General features: G+C 38.8%; 3 protein-coding genes across 6 annotated transcripts in view; 1 reads left to right on the top strand and 2 right to left on the bottom strand.

Annotated features, from left to right (window-relative positions):
• Nucleotides 1-14,791, top strand: part of LOC110968646 (coiled-coil domain-containing protein 148) — a 30,465-nt gene extending 15,674 nt beyond the window's left edge. The window contains exons 10-15 of the mRNA XM_022218580.2: nucleotides 310-516; nucleotides 8,441-8,581; nucleotides 9,938-10,056; nucleotides 13,075-13,192; nucleotides 13,373-13,507; nucleotides 14,054-14,791. Coding sequence (XP_022074272.2) covers nucleotides 310-516; nucleotides 8,441-8,581; nucleotides 9,938-10,056; nucleotides 13,075-13,192; nucleotides 13,373-13,507; nucleotides 14,054-14,197 — 864 coding nt within the window. The 3' untranslated portion in view covers nucleotides 14,198-14,791. The remainder of the gene's footprint in view (nucleotides 1-309; nucleotides 517-8,440; nucleotides 8,582-9,937; nucleotides 10,057-13,074; nucleotides 13,193-13,372; nucleotides 13,508-14,053) is intronic.
• upp2 (uridine phosphorylase 2) lies at nucleotides 14,394-16,918 on the bottom strand. The gene is made up of 7 exons (XM_022218594.2): nucleotides 16,754-16,918; nucleotides 16,496-16,610; nucleotides 16,239-16,394; nucleotides 16,003-16,117; nucleotides 15,698-15,907; nucleotides 15,465-15,611; nucleotides 14,394-15,351 (listed from the first exon to the last, which is right to left on the bottom strand). The coding sequence occupies exons 1-7, from the start codon at nucleotides 16,804-16,806 to the stop codon at nucleotides 15,209-15,211; spliced, it is 939 nt and encodes a 312-aa protein (XP_022074286.1). The 5' UTR covers nucleotides 16,807-16,918; the 3' UTR covers nucleotides 14,394-15,208.
• A 475-nt stretch (nucleotides 16,919-17,393) lies between these two features.
• Nucleotides 17,394-24,803, bottom strand: LOC110968661 (uncharacterized protein C7orf57 homolog). Of its 4 annotated transcripts, XM_051958568.1 has the most exons (8): nucleotides 23,761-24,803; nucleotides 23,514-23,560; nucleotides 23,148-23,312; nucleotides 22,966-23,062; nucleotides 21,380-21,503; nucleotides 20,970-21,055; nucleotides 18,050-18,142; nucleotides 17,394-17,757 (listed from the first exon to the last, which is right to left on the bottom strand). In XM_051958568.1, exons 1-7 carry the CDS (start codon nucleotides 23,769-23,771, stop codon nucleotides 18,058-18,060), a joined length of 615 nt encoding a protein of 204 aa, XP_051814528.1. In that variant the 5' UTR covers nucleotides 23,772-24,803; the 3' UTR covers nucleotides 17,394-17,757; nucleotides 18,050-18,057. The 4 variants fall into 4 exon arrangements, with proteins under 4 accessions (XP_051814528.1, XP_051814526.1, XP_051814525.1 ...); XM_051958565.1 differs by lacking the exons at nucleotides 17,394-17,757; nucleotides 18,050-18,142 and having other exon boundaries at nucleotides 20,765-21,055; nucleotides 23,761-23,923; nucleotides 24,740-24,788; XM_051958566.1 differs by lacking the exons at nucleotides 17,394-17,757; nucleotides 18,050-18,142 and having other exon boundaries at nucleotides 20,626-21,055; nucleotides 21,380-21,500.
• Between the last annotated feature and the right edge of the window lie 659 nt (nucleotides 24,804-25,462).

Genomic DNA, 25,462 nt, shown 5'->3' with positions numbered 1-25,462 from the left:
AACTGTTTTTCTTCAGGACATTTCAAAGCCAGAAGAGAAGGACCATTTTAGACACCGGCAGAATCAGATGTGACACAGATCCTATGGTTCTGTTTGGTTCTACACCATGCATAATATAACAGAGCTGTGGTGCTTCAGTTTTGTACACTGTGTTCTTTGTATTTGTCTTTCATTTTTTGCTTTAGGAGATGATTTTTGCTTAATGCTTATGCTTGTAACTGGTACACTTGACATGCTGATGCATACTGTAATGCCTTTGTGCCTTCCCACATTCAAACAATGCCCTGTCCGCTCTCATTGTTCCTCCAGATGGAGCATGAACGTGTGTGGGACTTGCAGTGCTTCACTCAGGCACAGCTGCGAGTAGTGACCCAGCAGTGGCAGAGAGACCAGGAGGAGCTGCTGGTCAGAGCCCTGGTCACGCTGCAGGAGGCAAAACATGCCCACCAGGAGGAGCTGGAGCTCCACAGAGGTCGCCAACACCAGCAGGACATCTGCTTGCATCTCAGAGAGAAAGTTAGTACCTGCTCTACCTTCGCACCAGGAGCTGTCACATGTTTTCAGAACACTTTCAGCGTCATGAGATGGCTCTTTTCATGTTAGCAGTATATCCACAAACACCATTTAATCCCTGCAGGAGGTAGATCTATCGCTTTTATTATTATACTTGTTCTGAAACTTTTCCAGTAGGAGTTCTCTGATCTACTTTTCTACCATCCTTATTTGTAAGACACACACATCTATCAGTGTTTACTGAATTTATCTCATTTCCAGAGTATATAATAACATCTGGTCCTTTTCCTATATCCCCTTTGAGTGATCACATGTGTGGCTGTGATAGTGTGATGTGTGAGCAGCAGCGTCAGACTGCCAACTCCAGTACAGTATATCTGCTGATGAGGCTGTATGTTATGCCAGGCTGCCTGACAGCATCTCGCGCTTCAGCTGCCACTTGGGATGGGCTGTGAATGCAAACAAGCTAATAAGAATGGTCTTGCAAACATGATGTTGCTGTCTCTGAGGGGTGCTAGTTCACATTCACACAACAAACAAGTTACTCATGTGAACAAATCCATGTGCTGTTGATATAGCGCTGTACAAATTGAATTTGCTTTGCCTGTGTGGTTTTTAAAAAAAAAATTGGTGCTCATGTCCTGTGGCTGATGTACGATGTAGTGCTGGTGTGGGGCCAACACCACTACAATGCTGCTGTCGAATAACTGCACAGTGTTTTGATGGTTTGCAGGTACAAAATTCATGTTATCATGTCTCTATTTTCAGCATTTTTGACATTTTGCAGGATTATGTAAGAAAGAGAGAGAGAGACTACTGGACATTTATTACTGCTGTCATTATAAGGGTAGTTTCCTTTTTGGGGAATTTGTAAAAGCATATTTACACCACAAACTACACACATTCAACTATACGGGAATATTTATGGAAGATAAAGTCAGGTATGTTGTGAACTGACAAACCAACAAACCTGCTGCAAGTATCTGTGCTTTGAAATGCAATATATGACAATCTTGTTGCTCCCTGTCCTACTTGTAAAATGGATGATTTTTCACTCCCGTGTCACAGCTTAATGTTGTCTGGATAAATGTGTTTCTGCAAGAGTTGTAGAGACAGTCCCACTTCAGGCCAACCCTCAAATTATCAGTCTGCAATTGTATCTCATTCTTACCTTTTTCAGTATTTAGATTTTCTTTCAGTGTTTCAGTGTTATCATTTAATTTTTGTTGCTTTTCTAAATGGTGAAACTTGTAAATCCTCTTGACAGCAGACAGTTTCAAAAGCAGTTGACAGCTGATTACGTTTTCATGTAAAGTACTATGAATTTCAATCAGCATTACTTAGCTAATGAATGTTTGTGGTTTAAATTTGTTGATGCAAAAACAAACATTGGAGGTTTTCCATGGTGTCCTTGCAGGGATATTAGGAGAGAACAACAAGACCAGTGTCTAAAAAAGATAATATTAACATATTATTTCGACTAATCCCTGGCAAACATAAACTCCTGTGTGTTTGCCACAGTAAAAGTCTTGTTTGAAGTCATAAAGCTTCAAACAGACAATCACCAACTAGCAAATTCTTTCACTCTGACTAACAGAATACACCATGCTTATATTTTTCCTGCATTTATTGTGCAGCTGGTTCTTAAATTTAATTGGACTGTTTTCACTTTACCCTGTGCTGTGCACTGTCATTTTCAATTCAAGGGCACTGATCACTTTCCATTTAGCTCTGGCAAAATTGAGGCACTTCAGATACAGCTGCTATGACTGAAGCATAATAAAATTATGTATTTTTGAAAGAACCTAGAGCTTCTGACTTTTAGTAATTAAACCCGTAGTTAAAAAAAAAAAAAGTTGCAGGTGGATGACTTTGGCACATTTCTGATTTTTATCTTCATGGATCTCTGTGGTAATAAGAAAAATAAAATCACACAGACATTTTTTGTTTCCTTGATTTTTTTTTTACACAGAAATGTGAGTCTATGTGGAGGTTCAGATGGATGCCTGTTTGCCTCCAATCTCTCCTTCTACTGCCTTTATCGTTGTAGCACAGCGGCACAGCAGCAACTCAAGATGGATTTTCCTCTCATTTCATGTGCTTCTTTAATGTTGTGGTTTCTGCAGCTGCTCTCTCTGATCCAAACAACCCTCTTGACTCTACTCTGAGTCATTCTTAGTGTATTTAATGTTCCATATAGTATAATATACTTTAGAAGACTGAAGCAATGCAACTGGCAGGTCACTTGTAAAATGCATATACTTTGCAGAGCACTTACGGTCATCATGAGCTATAATTATTCTCTAACAGTATGCTTGTATTTTACATACAGGGCTCCTACTTGTACCCTATTTAATACTAGTGCTGCAATAAGGTCAAAATTTACCCAGCTGAGGTAAACTTGAAAAATAGAAGTTGTTTTATTAATCTGACAGCAACTTTTGCAACAGCTTAATGTGAAAACTGATTAAGAAAAAATGAAGGACGAGGTGTTATGGTACTTGCTGATAAAGGCGGTAAGTAGCAGAACCTCCTTGTTAAATTTTCAAGCCACGAGAATATAAATAACCTTCCACATCTCATCTTCTCCATGGGTCAGGATGAGAGCATATACACAGGCAGATTTTTGGTCAGTGCTGGTCTGATTCTGACCTCATTACAGAGCGTGAAGCTGTGTGCTGCCATCCCACTCAGACGCTCTTCAGGGGAAGGTGTAGTGGGAAGAAATCTAGGGTAATTGATTTCAGAGTTGGCTTGCTCTCCTCTGCTTTGGAAAGGGCAAGGCTGTCACACAGACCACAGCTTCTTCTTGAGACCTGGAGATGACTGGCTGGACTGATGCGTCTGGACACAGATGACATCGCTGATCATAAAGCTCCAGATGTGACATACACACGTGGACAAAATTGTTGGTACCCCTCAGTTAAAGAAGGAAAAACCCACAATTCTCACTGAAATCACTTGAAACTCACAAAAGTAACAATAAATAAAAATTTATTGAAAATTAAATAATCAAAAACAGCCATTACTTTTGAATTGTTGATTAACATAATTATTTAAAAAAACAAACTAATGAAACAGGCCTGGACAAAAATGATGGTACCTCTATAAAAGATTGAAAACTATTTGACCAGAGTGACATGATTAACTCAGGTGTGTCATTTAATTGACATCACAGGTGTTTCCAAACTCATAATCAGTCAGTCTGCCTATTTAAAGGGAGACAAGTAGTCACCCTGCTGTTTGGTGAAAAGGTGTGTACCACACTGAACATGGACAACAGAAAGCGAAGGAGAGAATTGTCCCAGGACATCCGAAAAAAAATGATAGACAAACATCTTAAAGGTAAAGGCTATAAGACCATCTCTAAACAGCTTGAAGTTCCTGTGACAACAGTGGCTCATATTATTCAGAAGTTCAAGACCCACGGGACAGTAGCCAACCTCCCTGGACGTGGCCGCAAGAGGAAAATTGATGACAAATTGAAGAGACGGATCGTTGGAATTGTATCCAAAGAGCCCAGAGCAACCTCCAAAGAAATTAAAGGTGAACTCCAAGGCCAAGGTACATCAGTGTCAGATCGCACCATTCGTCGTTGTTTGAGCCAAAGTGGACTTCATGGGAGACGACCAAGGAGGACACCACTGCTGAAAAAAAACTCATAAAAAAGCGAGACTGGAATTTGCAAAAATGCATGTTGACAAGCCACAAAGCTTCTGGGAGAATGTCCTTTGGACAGATGAGACCAAACTGGAGCTTTTTGGTAAGGCACATCAACTCTATGTTCATAGACTGAAAAACCAAGCATACGAAGAAAAGAACACTGTCCCTACGGTGAAACATGGAGGAGGCTCAGTAATGTTTTGGGGCTGCTTTGCTGCATCTGGCACAGGGTGTCTTGAAAGTGTGCAAGGTACGATGAAATCTGAAGACTATCAAGGCATTCTGGAGAGAAATGTGCTGCCTAGTGTCAGAAAGCTTGGTCTCAGTCGCAGGTCATGGGTCTTCCAACAGGACAACGATCCAAAACACACAGCCAAAAACACCCAAGAATGGCTGAGAGAAAAGCGTTGGACTATTCTAAAGTGGCCTTCTATGAGCCCAGATCTGAATCCCATTGAACATATGTGGAAGGAGCTGAAACATGCCATTTGGAGAAGACACCCATCAAACCTGAGACAACTGGAGCTGTTTGCTCATGAGGAGTGGGCCAAAATACCTGTTGACAGCTGCAGAACGCTCATTGACAAATACAGAAATCGTTTAATTGCAGTGATTGCCTCAAAAGGTTGTGCAACAAAATATTAAGTTATGGGTACCATCATTTTTGTCCAGCCCTATTTCATTAGTTTGTTTTTTTAAATAATTATGTTAATCAACAATTCAAAAGTGATGGCTGATTTTGATTATTTAATTTTCAATAAATTTTTATTTATTGTTACTTTTGTGAGTTTCAAGTGATTTCAGTGAGAATTGTGGGTTTTTCCTTCTTTAACTGAGGGGTACCAACAATTTTGTCCACGTGTGTATCTGTTCTGGGAATTGCATAAGATGTGTATTGCTGAAGGTGTAATACAAAGGAGGATTGAGATAGCTAGTTAGTATTTCATGCATACGACACTGCTTATTTCATTCTAGTTTATCACTGAAAGACAGACTTTTTTCCCCAAATCATCAGCTGTTTGTTCTGTGCTATTCTGGCTGCTGTAATTAGCTGGTATTGTTCTTGGTGTTTACTGTTCATTCCAGCCTTTTATTCTGTCCTTGCTTTCATTTTGCCTCCCACTTATATCTCACTCCCAGGCATCTTTGATGAGTGATTGTGTTTTCCACGAGAGTAAATAAAGCCTGGAGGGATGGCAGATTGTTGCAGCATGCTCAGGTAGCAAAGGGATGAGCAGGCCAACAGGACAACCAACACAGCAATCAGAAGAAGGAAGATTTTTATAAGATGGAAGGTTTTTATCATATTACAAAGACTCCTCTTTTCATTTTCTAGTCTCCAGAGTACTTGGCAAAAAATCTAACGCTGTAATAAATCAATTTATGGCCAGATTATCTTTATGCCCTTCCTGCAGTAATCAGGATATTCTCTAGGCGCTGATAGCAGATCACCTGTCAATGAGTGTTCATGACTATCAAGTTCCTCTTGTGGCTCGATGGGCACAGCGGAGTTTTGGCAGCTGTGACAGTGTGTGGGCCACACAATGTATCCGCTGACAACTCGCTGAGGAGTTAATTGCTCATATGTGTATAATTTTCCTTTGCAAAGTGATGTGCCAGTTATGGGCCTCAGGAATATTCTGATTGCACTAGCTGTGGAAAAACAACCATAATTGCATGGTTTCATTTTCCTTATCTCATAATGTACATTAGTTCTTGTCCCTTTAAAGATTCTTGAAGTCCAGTGTATCATTAATGTCACTCAGCAGAGCGGTCCCTCATGTGGAGGAGTAATGCCGCTCTCTCTCTCTCTTGTTTACTCCTGTGATTCATTGCAATGATGACTTGTAGTTTTCCACCAGTTCATACCTAATCTGTTTCGCTGATCTGTTATATATCTAAGGTTTGTCATTAAATGACCTGCAGTAAAAAGTGACAGTGACAGCTGCGACGCCCCCTGACAGAAGACATTTAACTGTACAGTTATATTAACAAAGGCTTTCAGCTGGCTGCAGTGTTCAGATAAAAAGACTATCGTTCTTTTGTTGTTCTGACATCTCTGCAGTCTTTTTTGTGCTACCACGAAAAAGGATGGTATCCCATTTCCATTTGAATTCACAGAAAATGAGATTCCAGTGACAAATTACTGTTGACTGTACATAATGACCATTTTATTCTCTTTGTGCTGGATATAATGCCTCCTCATTGCTGCCTAAACAAGAAGTTATACAAAAGACATTCAGACATTGGAATTTTTACCTTTCAGATTATTGCACTGCAAATTAAGTTCACAGTTTTCACTATATCAGACTATGGGGGGAAAAACTAAGACAGCGCTATCTGACATATGTTTGTATGTCTCAAAAAATATGCTCTGCAGACCAACCTGCAAGGTTTTTTACACACTATCTCTCATGGTTCCAGCAGAAAACATGCAGGTATCTTATCTGGCACTGACCGGAGCTTGATGGATGGTTTAATTATTTGCTTGTTTTTTCTGGATAGAAAGGAAGAATAAAGGATCTGATACTAGGGCTTCTTCCGGGTAGGTAGATTGAACAATTTAATGTGTCATAAGAGCTACTGACCAGTGCAGATTTAAAGGTGTTTTATGAATGGCTGCTTGTGAAATAAGAATATTTTAAAAATCTATTTCTGTCCGCCTTTGATTCATGACAGAAACTAAGAAGGAAAGCGACACAGGATGGGGTTCCATGCACGAAAGACTGCAAGACTACATTATTATTCAGTACATTCTATACAGTGTATTAAATTCCAGTTTATTAGTCTCCTGTGGGTGGGATATCAGACATAGGGCAGAAACATTCCTGGAACTTACTGTCACCATTGCTCATGTCTCCAATTTTTTACGATTAGCTTTATGCATCCTGAGTACTTTTTCTAAGGTGAGTAATAAAGTAATTTTGCAAGTAAAAAATGCCCACCGAACCTTTTATTAAGCAGTCTATAAGTGTACCGTTGGTTTAGTAGGTCTGATGTTTTTCTTGGGTGAACATCAGCACTCATTGGAATCATTACCGTGACCTTTAGCAAACGCAAGATTGTACTACACAAAGCCACATTTTAATCAGCGTAAATAACAAAGAAGTGCACATTACACACAAACGCAACAGAACAGGCCAGGACAAATGAAAAACCATTAACTTCTCCAGCGTACAGCCGCTTGAATACTGACTAAATGCTCTCACCACTCACTGTCACTGCTCAGGATTGATCTTTTTGATATGAAAATTGCATATCGAACCAAGTTTCGGGAAAATTGAGCCTCCAAAGGTCTGCACGAGATAAATATTTTGATTTCTAAAGAAGAACCATGTTGTATTTCCAGCTTCAACATTGTTAAATAGGAGTGGATTAGAGGCTGGATTGTTTTAAGTCTCTCTCAAACCCGCAGCTGCTGCTTTTTCTCAGGCAGACATCAAGTATGATTGACTTGATGATACTGCTGGTGCTAATGTGTGTGTGACCATGTTAATTTGCAGTTCGTTCCTGTGGGGATTCCTAAGCTCTCTTCTGATAGATCTGTAAATCTGTCCACCCAGTCGGAATGCAGGACTTCAATACCCGGCACGCCACAGAGAGGCTGCTGCATAACGAACCTGTCACTCACTCCCCAGCAAATGTTGGACCTAGTGTGTGTGCGCGTGTGTGTAAGAGAAAAGTTTAGACAGTCTGTTTCCAGATATCTAGCTGGGTGAGTGAAGATTGCGGTCTCTGCGAGCGCATAACACGCTCAATTTCAGTGGAAAAATCTTTGTCCATGCTTTGTCAAGATGCTGTAGCTCAGTGTCGAGTCATTACCATATTTTCAGACACATTTAAATGTAGCTTAGACACATTCTTTGGTTCATAAGAGCTCTTAAGACTCAGTTGGATAAAAATTCAGTCTTCAAGTTGCTTTTGAATGCAAAGATTTCTGAGATTTTTGCTTGGTAACCTAAAATGTCATGCTCAAAATCTTGCTTAGTTTCACTGTGGATAGATATTGTTTAAAATGTCTGACAACACTCTCCTTACTAAAATGAATTTTGTTTAGTGCAGGGCTCAAACTCAAGGGTTTTGCATGATCACCCTGAGGTGATCTGAAAGTGTAGATCAGTTTAAACTCTTCCCCTGGAGTTCACGCCACACTGGTGCAGCTGGTTGAGTTAGCTGGTTGAGTTATTCTCTCAAAACAGCTGCTGACAGACAACAATCTGCTTTTTTGTTTCTCCCTGGTATGTCTTTGCATGCGTGTTCGTAGCTGCAACGGTGGCGGGCCCAGCAGGAGGAGGTGGCTAAGCTGGAGGCGGCTATTGCAGCTCGACAGCAACAGGAGGAAGAGGCCCGATTTAAGAGGGAGCAGGAGAAGGAGGCTGCCGTCAGGTCGAAGCAGAAAGACAAAGTAAACATTTCTTCGCACTTCATCACATTAAAAGCGCTTGTTGCTTCCTGCAGATTTCACCTAATATCAACACTTGTGCATGCGTACAAGCTAAAGCCCGTGTCTCATTCACTCTGTATGACTCCATTCTTTGGATTTCTATGGGTTATTGAGAAAATGTTTTCAGAGACCTTTTGTTATGTTTAAACCACGTCGAGTGAATACATTATTGTATAAGCAATCACCATAAATAAATATAATACAACAAATATTCTTTCCAGATGACAGATGATATTTTTTTCCTGAGCACAAGAGATCCATCACTTATCTCGCATATGCAGGTTTATTGTTCTGTGGGAAAAAAAAAATTATTGTGAATTCATGTGCTTCATTATAATGCAGCCTGCTCACTTGAGATGCACACAGCCACCTCAAAATGGAGACAACTTAGTCAATCAAAAATAAGGGGCTGTTCACAGGAGGGATGATTGACTGTGTATTTTAAAACACTGTGGTCTCACACAGGGTAGGTTTAGATGGATGTTTTTGGTGTGCTTCATTTTGCCTCAAAATGTGAAAAAAACAGAAGTAATATCGACTCGGCTTGATCTGAGGCATAGAATTGCAATGGTTTTACAGAAAAACGGTGCATTTAAAAAAAAACTATGTTATATTTGGTGTGTCAGCTCATCCTAAAAACTTTTGGTATGTGTGTGGACAAGTGCAAGAGTGATTTGTCAAGGTCACAATAAGACTGAATGCTTCTAAAAAACCCATTGAAAGTTAGTGTGGGCTATTTTATATAACCGCTGTCTTTTGGAAGTTCAGAATATCTCTGTAAAATAAAATTCCAGCTCCAAGATGGGGCTTTGATATATGCAGTAACTGGATAAAATTACACTAGTTTCAAGTTTCTTACCACTTGTGGCTACTGCGTCTGAAAGAATTAACTGTGCGCATGCATGGATATCAAACTGAAAGCATACAATGTTATAATTATTTGGGTATTTGGATTATCAATTTTAGCTATTGAATTCACAGGTGTGATGGCAGCAGAATGTGTGTATGTGTGTGTGTGTGTCTGACTGTTTAATTAACTCTCGCCTCAGGGTCTGCTAGGAGACTATGGGCAACCTGAGACAATCTCTGATTAATGAGAACATTTAAGCCTCATTGGATTCCATATAATTTCGCACAATAGTGTGGCAGACTTTGAAATATCATCTCATTCTCTCTATTTACACTTATCTGATTCCCGCTCCGTCTCAATCAATAGGACATGATGGTCCTAAGAGTTGTGTGAGAGTTTAGTGGGACTGCGGCTATAGTTCTTGTTAACTTTTTCGTTGTTATTCTTTGTTGTTTTTTCCCCCTCAGGTCAGACAGTTTCATTCAAAGCAGCAGAAGAGGAGGGAGGTGCTGGAGCAGAGGGATCAAGAGAGACTTGCTAATCTGAGAAGCGTCATGGAAGAGCAGGCAAGGCGAGATAAACAGAGGTGAGTGCTGAACCATCGGACTTTGAGCTTTCGTTGCTGCCTAGTGCATTAAAAGCTGTGGAGATGATAGTCTATATGAAAGAAGTGGATGAAGCCGCCGTGACGTCACCCACTGGTTTGCGAATTTGTGAAGCTCCAAGTTTGGTATTTTGATTTTTTGGAGCCAGAATTGACAAGAGGATGGAGCAAGGAAGGAGAGGTGCCAGAAATACAAAACAAACATTGCTAGTTTAACATTGGTTAAATCTACCTTTTTTTTTTTATCAGGTCTTGACTGAATAGCTAACACATAGATTAACACTATCTACAGACAATCATCAAGGCAGGTTATGAGGCATAACTGGGGACTGTTAATAAAGCAAACACTTAAAATATCACTAGTGCAAGCTTGCCACCTTGGTTTGTAAGGGCTATTCATAATTGAAATTCAAAACTAATCTTAAACAAAAACGTAAGCCTACTTATCTGGAAAAATTACCAGCTGGATATCTTTTATTATAGTCAAATGCTAAACAAGACATTTTAGGGTATTCAAACATTTGTCTTTTATGAACTGAAAACACACTGTGAAAAGACGAAAAGCGGGGCAGCAGCTAAAAGCTAGTTGGCAGCACTTCAAATGTACATTGATAGGCATTTCTCTGCCTTGATCATGGTTGACAGGTTGCTGTGATAGCGTAGTTTCAATCAGAGCGTGACTTTGCCCTAAAGTCTGCTTCTTTATTGTCTACTTCACTCTAAATGAGACCGTAACCTACAAAATGAACATCATGTTGTTTTGAAGAAGAAATGAAACTAGTGACGTAGACCATAAACTCATTAGTCCTCATTAGCAATAAATTAAGTGGAAAGTAGGGTAATTATCTAAAATACTTCCATACAATCTGATTCTTTTTACAATCAGTGGAGTCGCCCCCTTCTGGCCATTAAAATAAAACAAACATGATAACCTACATCATCCCAGCATGTTTTGGTAATGTTTCAAGAGCTTCTTGTGGTATCAGGAATACTTGGCTGTCGAAGTCTTCAAGTGCTCCCGCAAATGTTCAGTTGGGTTGACGTTAGTTAATTGTGGAGGAAAGTTCATGATCGCCGGCACTCTCTGGTCCTTAAAGGTGTTTGGGTTCATTATTCTGCTACAGTGTGAAACCAGAGGGTGAAGAATGAAGTGGTGTTTGTCCTTGGTCACACTATGCTGGATTTGGTGCAGATGATCAACTGCAAAGTTGGCAAAATACTTCCAGACTTGAATATTACCACAATCATGTTACACTGGAGGATTTGCAGTACGTATTGTTTCCTTTTCAGTTCGTATCTTCAGTATAAATTCTCTCTTCTGCTCCCTTCTTTCCAGGCATACACTGTAAAATACTGGTATACGTTCGATACAACTGACCCTGTAACACTGCTTCCTTACGAACCTCAAGTACAGCCATGACTCGACACTGAGAAAGCTTTTATTTTGCATGTTGATGTACTTGAACAAGTTTTTGATGAATAGATAAAATCCACCTGAGTGTTATCTAAATGCTGCTTCAATTGAAGGTTACAACTCCAGGAAATCTGTCCTTTTGTACAGCTGAGTTAACATAGTCAGTGACACAAATTTTGCTTAAATGGGACCCAGAAACAGAATAGAATCTTAAATCTTTCTCCTTTTTCTTGTCACAACCTCTTGCATTTACAAATGTCTCTAAATCCTCAGGCTGTCTGAATAGTTCCAGGGTTATGCTACAATATAACAGATTTTCAGTGTGGTATCACACTTTCAGAACCCACTGCATATATATTGTTTTGAGTGGCAAAAAATGTGGGATGAAAGAGGAAGGTGTGACGTGCAGGAAGGGTCTCTGGATCCAAGGGCACTCCTGTAAATTAACTTTTGATGTTTAAAATATTAAGTATTTGTACTGTTGAAAGCATAGAGAAGACTACTGTTCTCAACCTCCTTTGATAGTTGATATCATCTTATAATCTTTATCACTTTTAAATATATGAATATCAGTCCATGTATTCACTATTTAATTAAATGTGGTACTTTTTAGGATTGTATGTATGAATTACCTTCTTAAAGTACCTTAATTCTCTCAGGTATACAGTACATTTCAAATAAGTTTGATCTCTAAGGACTTAACTCATTTCTTTGTAACTCACTTGGCTGTGTATGTATCCTATATCAGGATACATGTCTGCGAATTTAATCACTGTTCATTAATGTATTTATATGAATCCTACAACTGAGGCCTTAATACACTTTTACACACATATAATAACAGAGTGTCTGTTTTTGTCTTCATCTTGCCTTACTGTTATTCTGCTGTGCTTCTTTATGCTGCAGAGGGATGCACCAAACAAACATAGCATATATACGATCTACATACAATGCCAGCTGGATAAACACGTTTTAAATATCCTGTAATATTTATCCCTGACTTAAATAATGTAGCAGTCATTGGAGTTCCCTGTGGGTTTAAGTTTAAATTAAAAAATGCTGTGACAACAATGCAACATAATAGCACCATTATTACTTTCTCCTAATGTATGCAACTCCTAAACATCCCCACGGCCCACTGTAAGTTCTAGAACCAAAGCCGACCACAATCATCATGGTCAGAGGTGCAACACGTTTGAAACTTTCAAGCACTAACATTACTATTTAGCTGAGTGTCTTGAAAAACAAACCATTCTGCCTTTGAAACATCCCCTGCTTGGTGTGATTTCTTTAGTGTTTCCCTGCAGATGCGCCTAGAGACCGGCATTCTTACCATGTAATGGTGTTGACTTTGGCTGTGAGAATGAACTCTGGCAGAAATGAGAACAGGAATCATGGTGGGTTGAGAAAGAGATAAAAACAGATGATGAGGGAGAAACTGCTCTCTAGAAGCTCCATAAAACCCTCCACAGCCCGGAGGCCTGCTGCTTCAGGAGCGATTGGTAATGTTGATTGTGGCAGTGGCAAAGGAAGAGAAAAGTTTTTTTTTCTCGGTCTGATGTCCACACCCTCTCTGCTCCCTCCAGGGTGCAGTTTCGGGCTGATATGTTGCAGCAGCAGAGGATGGAAAAAGAGGCGAAGGAGCTTGAGCGGCAGAGAGAAGAACAAGAGAGACAGAATCGTCTGGAAGTTCTCAGAAACCAGGTGGATCATTATCTGGTCTTAACACTTTCAGCCCCTCAAATTTGCTCTATCAGTTGAAGCCACTCTCAAGGGGAGAATTGGACTCGTCCTTATCTGAGTAAAACCGCCACTGCCACCTCATGGCAGTAAGTAACAAGACAATTATTAATATATTAAATGCATCTTTCCTATTTATCTCAGGTTATGGTGGTGGCAGAGGCAGACCTAGAGAGGATGATGGGGGATACAGAGGCTTGGAGGAGTCGACACTTGAATGTAAAGGAGTTTGAGCTCCAAAGGCCTCTCTACAGTATTAACACGTACACAGACATACAGGTGAGGCATGATAACATCTACCCTCTGATAACCTTCACCTTTTGTATGTAAGGTTGCAAACACTTTGTAGCTGCATGATCATTTGCCCCCAGTGTCTTTATCTGTGCTCTGTGCCGAGCCTGTGAGACCTCTTTCCCTGATTTCTTGATTGTGCTCAGTCGCCTGGGTTTCATTTCATCGCAGGTGGGATTGACCAGTTACCCAGTGCAGGAAAGTTATGCAAACTGGCTGGCTGGTCAAACAATGTTTGTCCTCGTTTCAGCACACAGACTTGACGTCAAGGTCACCAAATCAGTCAGTGAACTCACTGTAGACTCCATGTTAGGAATGAACTGTTGTGTAACACAGGCAGGAACTGACTGTCAAACAATGACAGTGTCCTCCCACAGTGACAAACTTTGAAGAATTAGTCATTAACTTCATTTCAAGTGTTACATGTAGTTAGCCATAAAGATAAACAATGGTAGCATCATGGGTGTAATCTAATGTGAAACAGCTGGAAATGTATTAACTGCTGTGTTGTTTTTTTAAATGTCTGCCTTCCAGATTGTGTCTGATCCCAGAGTGCGGGTGGAGCAGGCTCTGAGGGAGGCGGGTCTGCACCACAGCCAATATGCCAAAGAGGTTCTTTCTGTTATCAAACCCACCAAACCACCTCGACCAGACACAAAATCAATCCTTAAATTCTGACTAACGTTTTATTCGGACATAGTATGACATCCAAGCCAAGTCTTCTTCTACGTAGTATTGAGCATCATATGACGTGAATAATACAGCTGATGTGTAAAAATCAGTTGCAGCAGTTATGCTATTTGCTACAAAGATTACTGTACTCACAAAGTACCTTTTTTATTTACAGTATTGACCACCAACTGACACGGTGAAATTCTCTTATCAACTTTTAATGCAGATGTTATCCTCCGTAGCACCACATGAGCAATACAGGATCATCCAGTGTCTCTGAGTGATGATAAACATGTACATCCAACAAAAAAAATGATATCTATACACAATTATCAGTCTGTAGTTATTTATCAACAGCATATGTCATGAAGTTTGCATCTTTAAAAGCAAAATTTCAAGGCAGAAGCAACTGAATATTATTATGTACATGTGAGTATTTATGAACACATTTAATGTGCAGATTCCTTGCTGGTGGGTCTACTCTATCTTCTTGTGTCATTTAAAACTACTAAGGAATAATAATGGCTTGAAAGCGTTTATGAAGAAAAGCCTTTTAAAACTAGAGGCTACTGACAGATTGCAAATCTCCTCTACTGCTATTTTTTATTCCAAAAATTCAAATGTTAAGTGGGTTTCCTAATCCTCCAAACATCCCCTCAGGATTCAGAGTCATCTCTTTATCTGTTATATCTGTGGTTACACTTAAAATGATTGGTCTGTAAATTGCAGTCTTGGCAGACATAAACATGGAAATCAACATACAGAACGCATTATTTTGAAAATATATGTTTTGTCACATAGATATCAAAGCATTAAATATTACAACATACAACACATACTTACATATACATATGCAACAGGTTTCATATTTTAGCTTCATCAAATAAATCATGAAAAGCTTAACTTTTAAATACGTGTCTAATTCACATATCAACATGTTAAGTACAGTATACATATATATATACATATCCACATATCAGTCCAAGCTATATACAGTTTTTAGAGTGCGTGGGGGTTTCAGGCAGCCAGTCCAAGGCGTTTCTTGATAAAGTGGGAAACCAGGACTTGAGGTCTCTGCTGGTACTCCACCAGAACGTCATGAGGGGAGGTGATCTGGTCTCCCTCAAAGCGGTTCAGCAAAACAACACAGATCACAGCCGCTGGAGAGAAACAGAAATCATCAGTGCTAATTTCTTCAGTCGTCACGTGGGACATAATCAGTCAAAGAAGAAGTCATTAGAAACAAGACAAAGAAGAACAACAAGCAAAATACCTCTGAGGCCACAGACACGGCTCATGGCAGCAAAGACGGTGGACTCCATTTCAATATTCCTCACTCCCGCTTCATAAGCTTTCCTCAGATACTCCAGTTTTTCCTCATGAGAGAAGGAGCAAAGAGCGCCGTCAAGTCGGCCTTGACCTATAAGAGCACAGTATGTGGTGAGTGGAAGTGACTTGACAGGTTAATTATACGTGTCATTAAAAAACACTATCGAGATGCTGTACCTTCATAGAAGTCATGGGTGCACATGGTCTTTCCAATTACTGTTGGAAAGTTCTGAAGCTCTGAGGAGCACTGCAGAAGCTCGCTGGCCACTCCCTCGTCCAACTCAGTGCTCCTGGTGATGACTTTACCCAGAACCACTTGCTCGAACTGGGGACGGAAAGAATAGTCCACTGCTTTATCTGTGATCACCACCGTGCCTGGAGCCAGACCTAAAGATGACAGAAGATACACTTATATCAGAGGAGCACATTAGTGATGAAACAATCCAGTTCACTGTATGTAAAGCTTTCTGTCGCCTTCTTACCGACTCCACCAGATGTTCCCAGGCGAAACAAGACCACATCACGGCACTGGGCATGGTGCAGCAGTTTGATGAGCTCGTGCAGCATAATGGAGATGGAGGGGACACCCATGCCATGCTGTGATATATACAGTAGATAGAAATATACTTTAAGTGTCTGTGAAATACCTGTTTCTTACACCGACATTTTAAGAAATCTGCAGGTATACATAATCCAATGTGAATTATGGAACACTTACACTTATCGAGAGCACCGGCCCCACTTTGTACATGCAATAGCGATCAGTTCCCTCACAGATATCCCTGACTTCTGGGTGTCCAGGCAGCTTGAGCTCCTGGTGGATGAACTGGGCGAAAGACTTCATTCGATTCGCACTGCCACCAACACACACAAACTATGAGGAAAAACAAACCGAGAAAAACAAAAGACTATGAAATTCTGTTTTCTAGCTTTTAGAAAATACCCTCTTCCTCAACCTGGTTTTATCTCACAAACCTTAATATCTCCAAACATTTCAGGGAGATTGTGAGTCTTGGTGCTCAAACTGAAGTGGTAGAGAATGTCCTCCTCCATGGTGTCCAAATAGGGATTTTTCACTTGAACCTGTTGTCTAAGTGCAAATTGTTTCATTTTAATACATGAACAGACGTAAATCACAATATGGACTAAGTATATCTTCTAAGCAGACTGTTAAATACGATTAAATAAAGTATATGTTCTCAATTTAAAAATGGAATATTCTCCAACACTTACTTGATATATTCTTGGTGGTCGCTCCCCGTACAGTTTAGAAGAATCGGTCCCATGACTGCAAGCGGTGCTTTCAAATTCAGTTTAAAATGTTTTCAAAAGTTGCCTCAAGATCACTCAAGTACTTATTGCGGCTCTTTTTCAAATAAGAGTTATATTTGACTGCAGGGCTGATATAGAGGTGACCCACGACCCTCCCACTGATTGGTTCCAGAGAGAGGAGTTGCACCCTTCCCTGCTCTTACAAAAACATCCACCGGCCCCAAACAAACAGAGCAAGGTTGATCCAATAAAAAATTGCAGGCCCAGTTCCAAAGCTTCAGTTTATCTTCAAAAAACTAAGAAAACAAAAAAGACATACCAGCAGCAGCGAAAACAATAAGTGACATGCTGTTATGATTTAACCTTACACCATGAGCTGGAAATGTGTATACCAATAGCTGATCTGAAGCTGTTGAATATCCGACTTGTTATGACATAGCAGACTAAATGAACATAGAGATAACCTCTGACACTGACATGCGACACACTGGCATCTCAAAACAATGACACAGACTAATGTACAGCCCAAAGAAATCCTGTATGTGTAGGAAAAAATACTGTTATGGTATGTAAGATACAGTAAAAAAAAAGAGAGACAGACTGAGTTGCTTCAAATTTATTTAAATCATCAAACGTTTCTTCAAAAAAGAGCTGCCATTTTTAGCATTGCAGACAAGTCAAAAACAACAACACGGGAGTCAGCTGAGGCCTTCTTTACTTAATGGGTGCAATTAATGAGGCACAACTAACAGGCGCAATAAATAAAAGGTCCTTGCTTTAATTCAATGAAGCGCTTTCACACTTGAGTGCGACATCCAACATGGCAAAAACAATTGAAACGAAGCAAAATGTTTGATGTGGCTCGGTATGAAGACGTTTATGTCAGAGGAAAAGATGGCAAGTATTCCTGTTGGAAGCACTGGAGCCTGTGCATCCTTTTCCTGTGCACCTGGCAGTCTTCCAATCTGTTGACATGGAAATGTATAAGAGTCATTCAAGTAATCCTTACATAATTCACTAATACCCTCTGTAAAGAGCCATCATAAATTCTTAACGGCCGAAACCTTAAAGTTTCACACGTCAGATTTTGCCACCATCGTTCCACTGCGATTATTCATACAGTAGTCTCATAAAATCAATACACTGCTCAACAGCTTGACTTCATTTCCTTTTATTGTACTAGAACTGCATTTGGAAAGCTTCATGAAGGGAAAATTGAAATTAAAATGTTTTATGATGACGCAGCGCTCTACTTACTTGACACGTCACTGTACTGGTTTGTTTTCTTCTGCATAACCAAAACTCAGCAGCTTAGACATGTCAACAGGGGCTGGTCTCTTGTCAAACACTCTGTAAAAAAACACCAAAGACATAAAATCCAAATGTGATGGAAGCATTATTTTTTTTAAGCTCGTTACTAGAACTCAAAACAGATGGTGATTTTATCTCTGCACATATAACTTAATTTGTCAGGACCACAAAGTGCCTATTAGATGAGCCAGAGGGATTACAGTGGACACATTTTAAACACTAAACCTGGACCCTACCCTTCCAGCGCTGTACACTAAGATAAACTCTGGCTACTTATTACAAAAGCATACTTTCAACGAAGTGCATACAGTCAACAAACAGTATTTGCAACTGGCAGTTTTCGCTTCATCTTGTACCAAATGATTAACTATAGAGAAGTAATCCATCAAAACAAGTCAGTAAATCTCAGAATTAGCTTTCAGTACTAATTTTCAGAGAAAAAAAAGAGAAGCAAAAGTAATTTTTTCAACCCAGTCACTGTTTTGTCAGGAAATTTCTGGATTCTCTGTTCTCTTCCCGCAAGAGTCTGTACGGCCGATAGCTGAAAATTCTAGCACTACATTGATTTGTTCTTGGAAAAAAAAAGAGCAACAGTCTTGCCGCACTGGTCAACAATTTAGATTTTACATTATGTTCAGTATCTAAAGCACTTTCAGTCAACCACTGTTGTTTTGAACGTGATGTATAAATAACACTTTAGCATGAAATCTGTATAACCTCTGTCTGTACCGTCTTGTCTCTGTCACAGTGCCTGTGAGGTTATTTTGAATTCTGGACAAGTCATTGACATTTTCCAAAAAGTACACGGAACACACAGCACTGATCAGCTGTGAGCCAAAGCAAACAAGTGAACATCCAGAGTTGTATAGAAGCCCTTGTCCTCTGTGCTGTCTTATTTGTTTTGAGTGTGCCGTTTATGAGCATTTGTCATCACAACAAAGCGACATAAAAATTTACAAAACTCTCTTAAATGTGTAGACTTTGAAATATTTATCAGCTGGCTATTTGCGTGTCATAATGCAAATATGTGAAAGTCAAAGGGAAACAATTTGGCAAAAAACTCTGCAGATTATGAAACAGCTCACAGTCGTCATAGCAAACAGCACTTAGGACGGGTTCAAACTTCTTCATGTCTGATTTTCGTATGTTTATTGATGGAGGTCTCATACGAACCACTACAAGATCCAAATTTCCTGCTTTGCTTTTACACAAAATCCACAGTTCAAGAATGAATCCAAACATTTATCTAGAAATCAGTATCATGTCTGGAAAATCGAAATAGATCAAATTAGTCTTTATTACAGCACTACAAATATAACAACTCTCTTGCTCTTTTTTGTTTCCTTGAGCTGTAGTGGAAGAAGAGCGACAAAAAGTGGAAGGCACTTTGAAGTGATACGACTGTAACTTCATAATCTAACATATGTGGATAAAGTCGCATTTTAGCACCGGTGTTGGATACAACTTTGCACAAAAGATCGATGTTTGTCCTATATCATAATCGTCATCATGTGCCGTCTTCGTTCCAAAGGTTGGCCACCATAGATCTCCATTTGTGTCTACTCTCCGCAGCTCTCTTCGCTTCCTCTTGTTGTCATCACTCCATTTACCTCTCTGCCTTCCTCTTTCACGTGCTCCTTCAGTGGTGCGTTCAAGAATTATGTTATGGAGCTTTCCAGCATAACTCATTTTCATTTGCATTAGATCACACACTAGGCTCTTTTTGTATCAGCTCTCTTCAACACTGCCATGCCTCTTTCTCTCCAACTCATTTTTTAGCATTCTCCTCATGCACCACATCTCAATGGACTGTATTCTCTTCTGGATGTTTTTGGTGAATTACCATGCCTCACATCCATAAGCTAGTACAGAACACACATGACATCTCAGCAGTTTTAGTTTCAGTGAAATGCTGATGTTTCTATGAAGGAATTCTTTGCATCCCCAAAACTTGGTCTTCGCCTTTCCAATTCTTCTCTAATTTCTTCGTCCACTTGCCCATCTTCTGTTATCATGGTTCCAAGCTACTGGTATTCATGGGCTTGCCCAAGATTGTTAACTTCTGCACTGATTGCAAAGTTCTCGGGTGTTGTCTTGCTAGCACATGTGGTCTTTGTCTTTTTGAATTCAATTTTGCACAAAAGAAGAACTATAGGTTCTAAAACGGTACCTAAAACTCGCTTACAAAACTAGAGGTGATTTGGCATTTCAGTCTGTTGCTGCTCGGTTGTGGAATGCTTTACCACAGTCCTTGCGTCTGGCTGATTCCTTTTAAAAGTCAGCTGAAAACACTGCTATTTAGACAAGCTTTTGGTTGAGTGAATGGCGGTAACTGCATTTTAGTGTCATGTCATGTGTTTATGGGTTGTTTTATATTATTGTCATTTTGCATTCTATTGTGAAGCACTTTGTGAATCTTTTCTGTGAAAAGTGCTATAGAATGAAGTTTACTTACTCACTTACTACTAAGATGTTCTCCGATAGCTTTTACAATAAAGTACATCAAAATCAGATCTTTTACTGGCTCATATGAAGAATAGACCAAAATACAGCAAGCAAACAGGTTTTCATGTGCACAAAGGCAAGACGAACTTAAACATTTGTCCGAGCCTTAAACTATGCTATGTACGGATTTCAAAAGAAAATATATATGTTAAATAACAGTGGACTAGTTAACTGAATTACACATAAAGAACTACTGAGTCAGATTAGGGTAATTATGCATTAAAATATAATAACTGCTTTGTATTTATGCTTTTAATAATCTGGAAATTACTGGCATGCTATCTGTTTTCTGATTGTCTGTTAAAGGGACAGTACTTGTACTAAATACAGAACAACAGCACCATCTTGTGCCCATATGAACTTACTTCTCTTGAACTTGTTGGCTTCATAACTCTGACTGAAGGTCTGCAGCTTCTCCATCGGGGAGTCATGAAAAAGGCTGTTGTTCTGAACACAAAAGAACACGAAACAAAGTCACAGAGCCCAGTGATTGTTTTGTGACTAATGTTTTTTTTCCATCTCACTCTCGGCAACTTGACAGGTACGCTCTCATTTGAAGTCTGAAACCACTGACAAGCAAATACCTGAATTACAAAGTAGGTCTTCCTGATCAAGTAGCAATTACAATGAGTGTGTAACGTGATAGCATCTTGAAAAATCCTCCAATTTTGTCTTAAAGCGCAGGGTCATAAGAGAAAAGAACAACACAAGAAGTAGAAAAAAATGTGGCTAAACATAATTTCTAAGTGACTTGAGCATTTCTCTGTTTACCTTCTCTTTTTCATTGCTGCTGCTATTATCTCTCTCCCAAGCTGACATGTTGTCAGTGCCGAAAGGAGGCTCTTGAGGTTGAAAAGCTCCAGGGTTTTTCTTCTCCTCACTGTTAATTAGACTGCTGGAAAAAAAACAATACAGATGGAGAATTAAACGATAAAAACCAGCCCTATGGTGCAAGAACAGTATAGAAACATTATGAACATTACAGCAGTAGCAGTAACGCTGGCACTGATGGTATATTCACAATTTTAGCTGCAAGTATTAGCATTGGTAATGATGTGGGAGTATTTTTAACCACAAATTGCGGCTATTTCATACTGTGTATAAGCGCATCGTCCACCTCATCCCATATTTAGTGTTTATAATGTTTATACTGTTCATATTGTGTATATACCTCATATATTTAATCTGTTTTATTGCATCCACATCTATCTAGTCATATATGAATGTATTTGCAGTACTCTGTCACACATATACCAGGGGTGTCAAACATGCAGCCCTCCAGAGGGTCCAGTCCGGCCCGCGGGACGACTTTGTGAAGTGTAAAAATTACAGAGAAGACATTAACTGCAAATTGAAAATACGTAAAACTATAAATTTTAAATATTTTCTAGACCATGACAAGTTGTTTTGGTCATCAAGTAAAATACTAGATTTTTCATAGTTTTTTTGTAATTTTGCGTCTCATTTTTGTAATATTTTGTCTTGTTTTTGTGTTGTTTGCAACTTGTTTTTTGTCCTTGTTGTTGTTTTTTTGTCTCGCTTTTTGTTTTTCTTATTTTTGTCATTTTGTGTTTTTTTTTTTTTTTTTTTGAGTTTTTTTGTCTCGCTTTTTTTGTCACTTTTGTTCTTTTTTATTTTGTGTTTTTTTTTTTTTTTTTTGTTTGCAACTTTTTTGTCTGACCTTTGTCGTTTTCTTTCCTTTTTGTCTCGCTTGTGTTTTTTCTTATTTTTGTCATTTTGTGTTTTGCTTTATTGTTTGTTTTTTGTCGTTTAGAGTCTTCTTTTTGTCTCGCTTTGTCCATTTTTTGTCACTTTGTGTCTCCTTTTTTATTTTGGCTTTTTTTTTTTTTTGTTTATGTCTTTTTTTGTCTGCCTTTTGTCATTTTGACCATAAAATATTAGATTATATTGTTCAGGTTCAGATGACTAAATGTTTTGTATCTTTGTAGACACACTGTGATCTATAGGTTGTAATGTGTAAATGACAAAGGGAGGCATAACATTGTTGAAATTGATTGTTTTGTAAAAAAGAAAAAAAATCATTAAATGTGAACATTTTCAGAATGTGCTTTTTTGCACAAAAACAAAGGAAAAATTTGGAGTTGTGGTTATTTATAGGCTATTATGCTCTGATTTTACTGGTCCGGGACACTTGAGATCAAATTGGACTGAATGTGACCCTTGAACTAAAATGAGTTTGACACCCCTGGTATTTACCATACTGTAAATGGTGCCTTTTACTGCTTCTGCTTAGGTGCTAAACTGCATTTTGCTGCCATTGTACTCTGTGCAATGACAAAGTTGAATCCCATCTGATTTATTACTCGAGCACGTAATAATAATAATAACACAAGTACCTTGGATTGCTGATGTGTCCTGATTCATTGCCGAACGAGTCTGGAGGATTATATGAATTCCGTTTCTGATTTATTGATTCCTCATGCCACAAAAGTCCTGTTGAATCAATGAAAAGGACAAAAATCTAAGTATTAACCAGCCAGAGGAAAGGGTGTAGGTATGAGGCAATATATGGCTTTACCTTTATGCCCTCCTTGTTTTGCCAGCTTGACATAGTCAGAGTCACTGTCCAGGACTGCAGCCCTCCGACCTCTGGCCTTCTCCTCTGGGGGAGTCCTGATGCTGGGGGACAGTCCTGGGATCTGGGAGATGTGGCTGTTTATTGCCTGGGAGCCTGTTATGACATCTGTGATGTTAAAATACACGCATACATGTACACATTGAAGGAACAAAACATTCTGTTTATAACTTCTTCTTCACATAAACAACAGTATCCCATGCATTACTAGTTAGTTAAACCTCATTTCTAGCATCTTCTCCTCAGGGTCCAAGAGACACAGGCTTAGTAAAGCAGCGAACTTTGTAAACAGTAAATAGTTGTACTTGCCAGATTTTGTCGGTTGAAGCTCGTTACTCATGAGAATAGTTGACTTTCTAATGGAAATGGAAACAAAACCCGACACACCGTCAGCCTCTCCAATACCAGCTTTGCGCGAGTTAGCGCCGCCATTAGTAACGCCAAAGTTTAGCTAACGTAGCAGCGCTCGAGTTAAACACAAACTGTTTGTCTACAGAAAAAAAGCTTAAACACGGAAATTAAAGTTCAGGTTGAAATACAGAAGCGTGTAACTTACTCTGAATTCATTGTGGAAGCGGAGCAAGAAAATGCAAGTGGAGTGTGTTTGTCAGTAGTGACTGCGTCTCCATGGAAACGGTCCAGTGTGTGTCTCAGGAGCAGAGCTGCTGTTCAGGGATGTTCACTGCTGCTGTTACTAACTCCACTGTGAAATTATATGTCTAATGTAAAATAACATTAAAAACATGTCAGCCATAAAATACAAAAATCATATTAAGTATACATTCTGAAGTTCCTTTCTATTTAATGCAATTGTTAAATTATAGTTTCATACTGTAAATTTATTATTAAATTAGATACCATCAGTATTGAATAAATTTGCTTTCATCAGTGTGCAGTCTATCTATAAGCATTGGTACTCGGTCAAAATACAATTTTTGTTATGTACATACAATCCACTAACTCTTAAAAACAGAAAAAGTGCACTGTATAAATTAAGTCTGAAATGGTCATTTTCAGCTATTTTACAGTATTTTTGGTGCCCTGCTTGCTGGATTATTATAATTCCTTTACATTTGTTTGCTTATTTGTTTGTTTTTACCATGTAGCCTTATTAGTGTGTCAACCTCACTTTAACTTGGTACTGGTAAAAATTGAGCTTGTTTTTTTGAAAATAATGTTTCCATTATTTATAATCAAAACTGAATCGAATGACAAGTAAATGTCAATGTGCAGCTTCATTTTTAATAGTTTTTATAGTAATTTTAACAATTAGCCCAGTGTCTGATGAGTTAGCTATATTATTATGCATCTATCCATCTAGCTAACTGAACATGGGACTGTGTTTTAAGTATTGCACAATAGTCTGCTTATTATATAGGATAAAGCAATCCTTCAAACTTTCTAGGGATATCTATGATCAAAAGTCTGTTGAGGAATCCTTTTGAATTAGTATTCTACAAATCCATGGATAAAAACAAACAAAGAAAGTAATTTGATATTTTCTCAGCTTGCCTGCTTCCAAACATAACCATCACCTCTGAGGCCTCAGGAGTGTCCAAAGGCTTGAATCTTTTCTCCCTGGCTGCTGAGAACATGCGCAGTGCAAACTAAATGGCAAAGGGCCTTTAAATAGGGAGTGTGTCAAGCGAGCGGGAGAGAACATGTTAGTGACAGGAAATTTAGAGTTTTGCTACACAATAAAATCCCAGTGTCGCTGCAAAAGAAATCTTAAAGCAAATGAATGAATGAACAAATTACTGAATGAATTAACCTATATGAATTAACCTTTTCACAGTGAAACTTCTGATGTCCACATTTTCAACATTTTTGGGACATTTTTAAACATGTTTTGGTGGAATAAATGATATGTTAAACATATTTCTTAAGAACATTCACAATCAACCAAAATCCACTGAATTTCGCTGGATTTTGGTTGATTTTATTTGTAAATTTTCTTAAAGAACATATTAGGCGTTTTACTGATATATATGTAGTCATGTTAGATATGTTAAGGATTTTTTGGGGGGAGATCTTTACTTATGTTTTGAAAATATTTACAAGAATTGTCTTGCCAAATTTGGGGATTTTTATAAAAAAAAAAACTTCTAAGGGAAACTTTTGAGGAATTATTGGAATTTTCTTATTGGAGGTTTAGCAAATTTTCAGAATTTTGGGCAATTTCTTTGCAGAATCTTTTTGGGGGGTTTCAGACAAAGAAACAAAATTTTTTGGGGGTGCCCACAAGTGAAGACAATAGG

This window comes from Acanthochromis polyacanthus, chromosome 14, assembly GCF_021347895.1.
Source record: "Acanthochromis polyacanthus isolate Apoly-LR-REF ecotype Palm Island chromosome 14, KAUST_Apoly_ChrSc, whole genome shotgun sequence".
Taxonomy (NCBI): domain Eukaryota; kingdom Metazoa; phylum Chordata; class Actinopteri; family Pomacentridae; genus Acanthochromis; species Acanthochromis polyacanthus.
The sequence above is the reverse complement of the archived record's forward strand: the minus strand, read 5'-3'. Positions and strand labels throughout refer to the sequence as shown.

Excerpts from the sequence above, each read along its gene's own strand:
- upp2 (XM_022218594.2), bottom strand. The coding sequence starts at position 16,806 with ATGGGACCGATTCTTCTAAACTGTACGGGGAGCGACCACCAAGAATAT. Across the intron at positions 16,395-16,495 it reads AAATGTTTGGAGATATTAAG|TTTGTGTGTGTTGGTGGCAG; the intron begins GTTTGTGAGATA and ends TTTTCCTCATAG. Across the intron at positions 15,612-15,697 it reads CACCCATGACTTCTATGAAG|GTCAAGGCCGACTTGACGGC; the intron begins GTACAGCATCTC and ends GTGCTCTTATAG.
- LOC110968661 (XM_051958568.1), bottom strand. Across the intron at positions 23,313-23,513 it reads GCTTCAACCGACAAAATCTG|ATGTCATAACAGGCTCCCAG; the intron begins GCAAGTACAACT and ends TTAACATCACAG. Across the intron at positions 23,063-23,147 it reads AAAACAAGGAGGGCATAAAG|GACTTTTGTGGCATGAGGAA; the intron begins GTAAAGCCATAT and ends TTGATTCAACAG.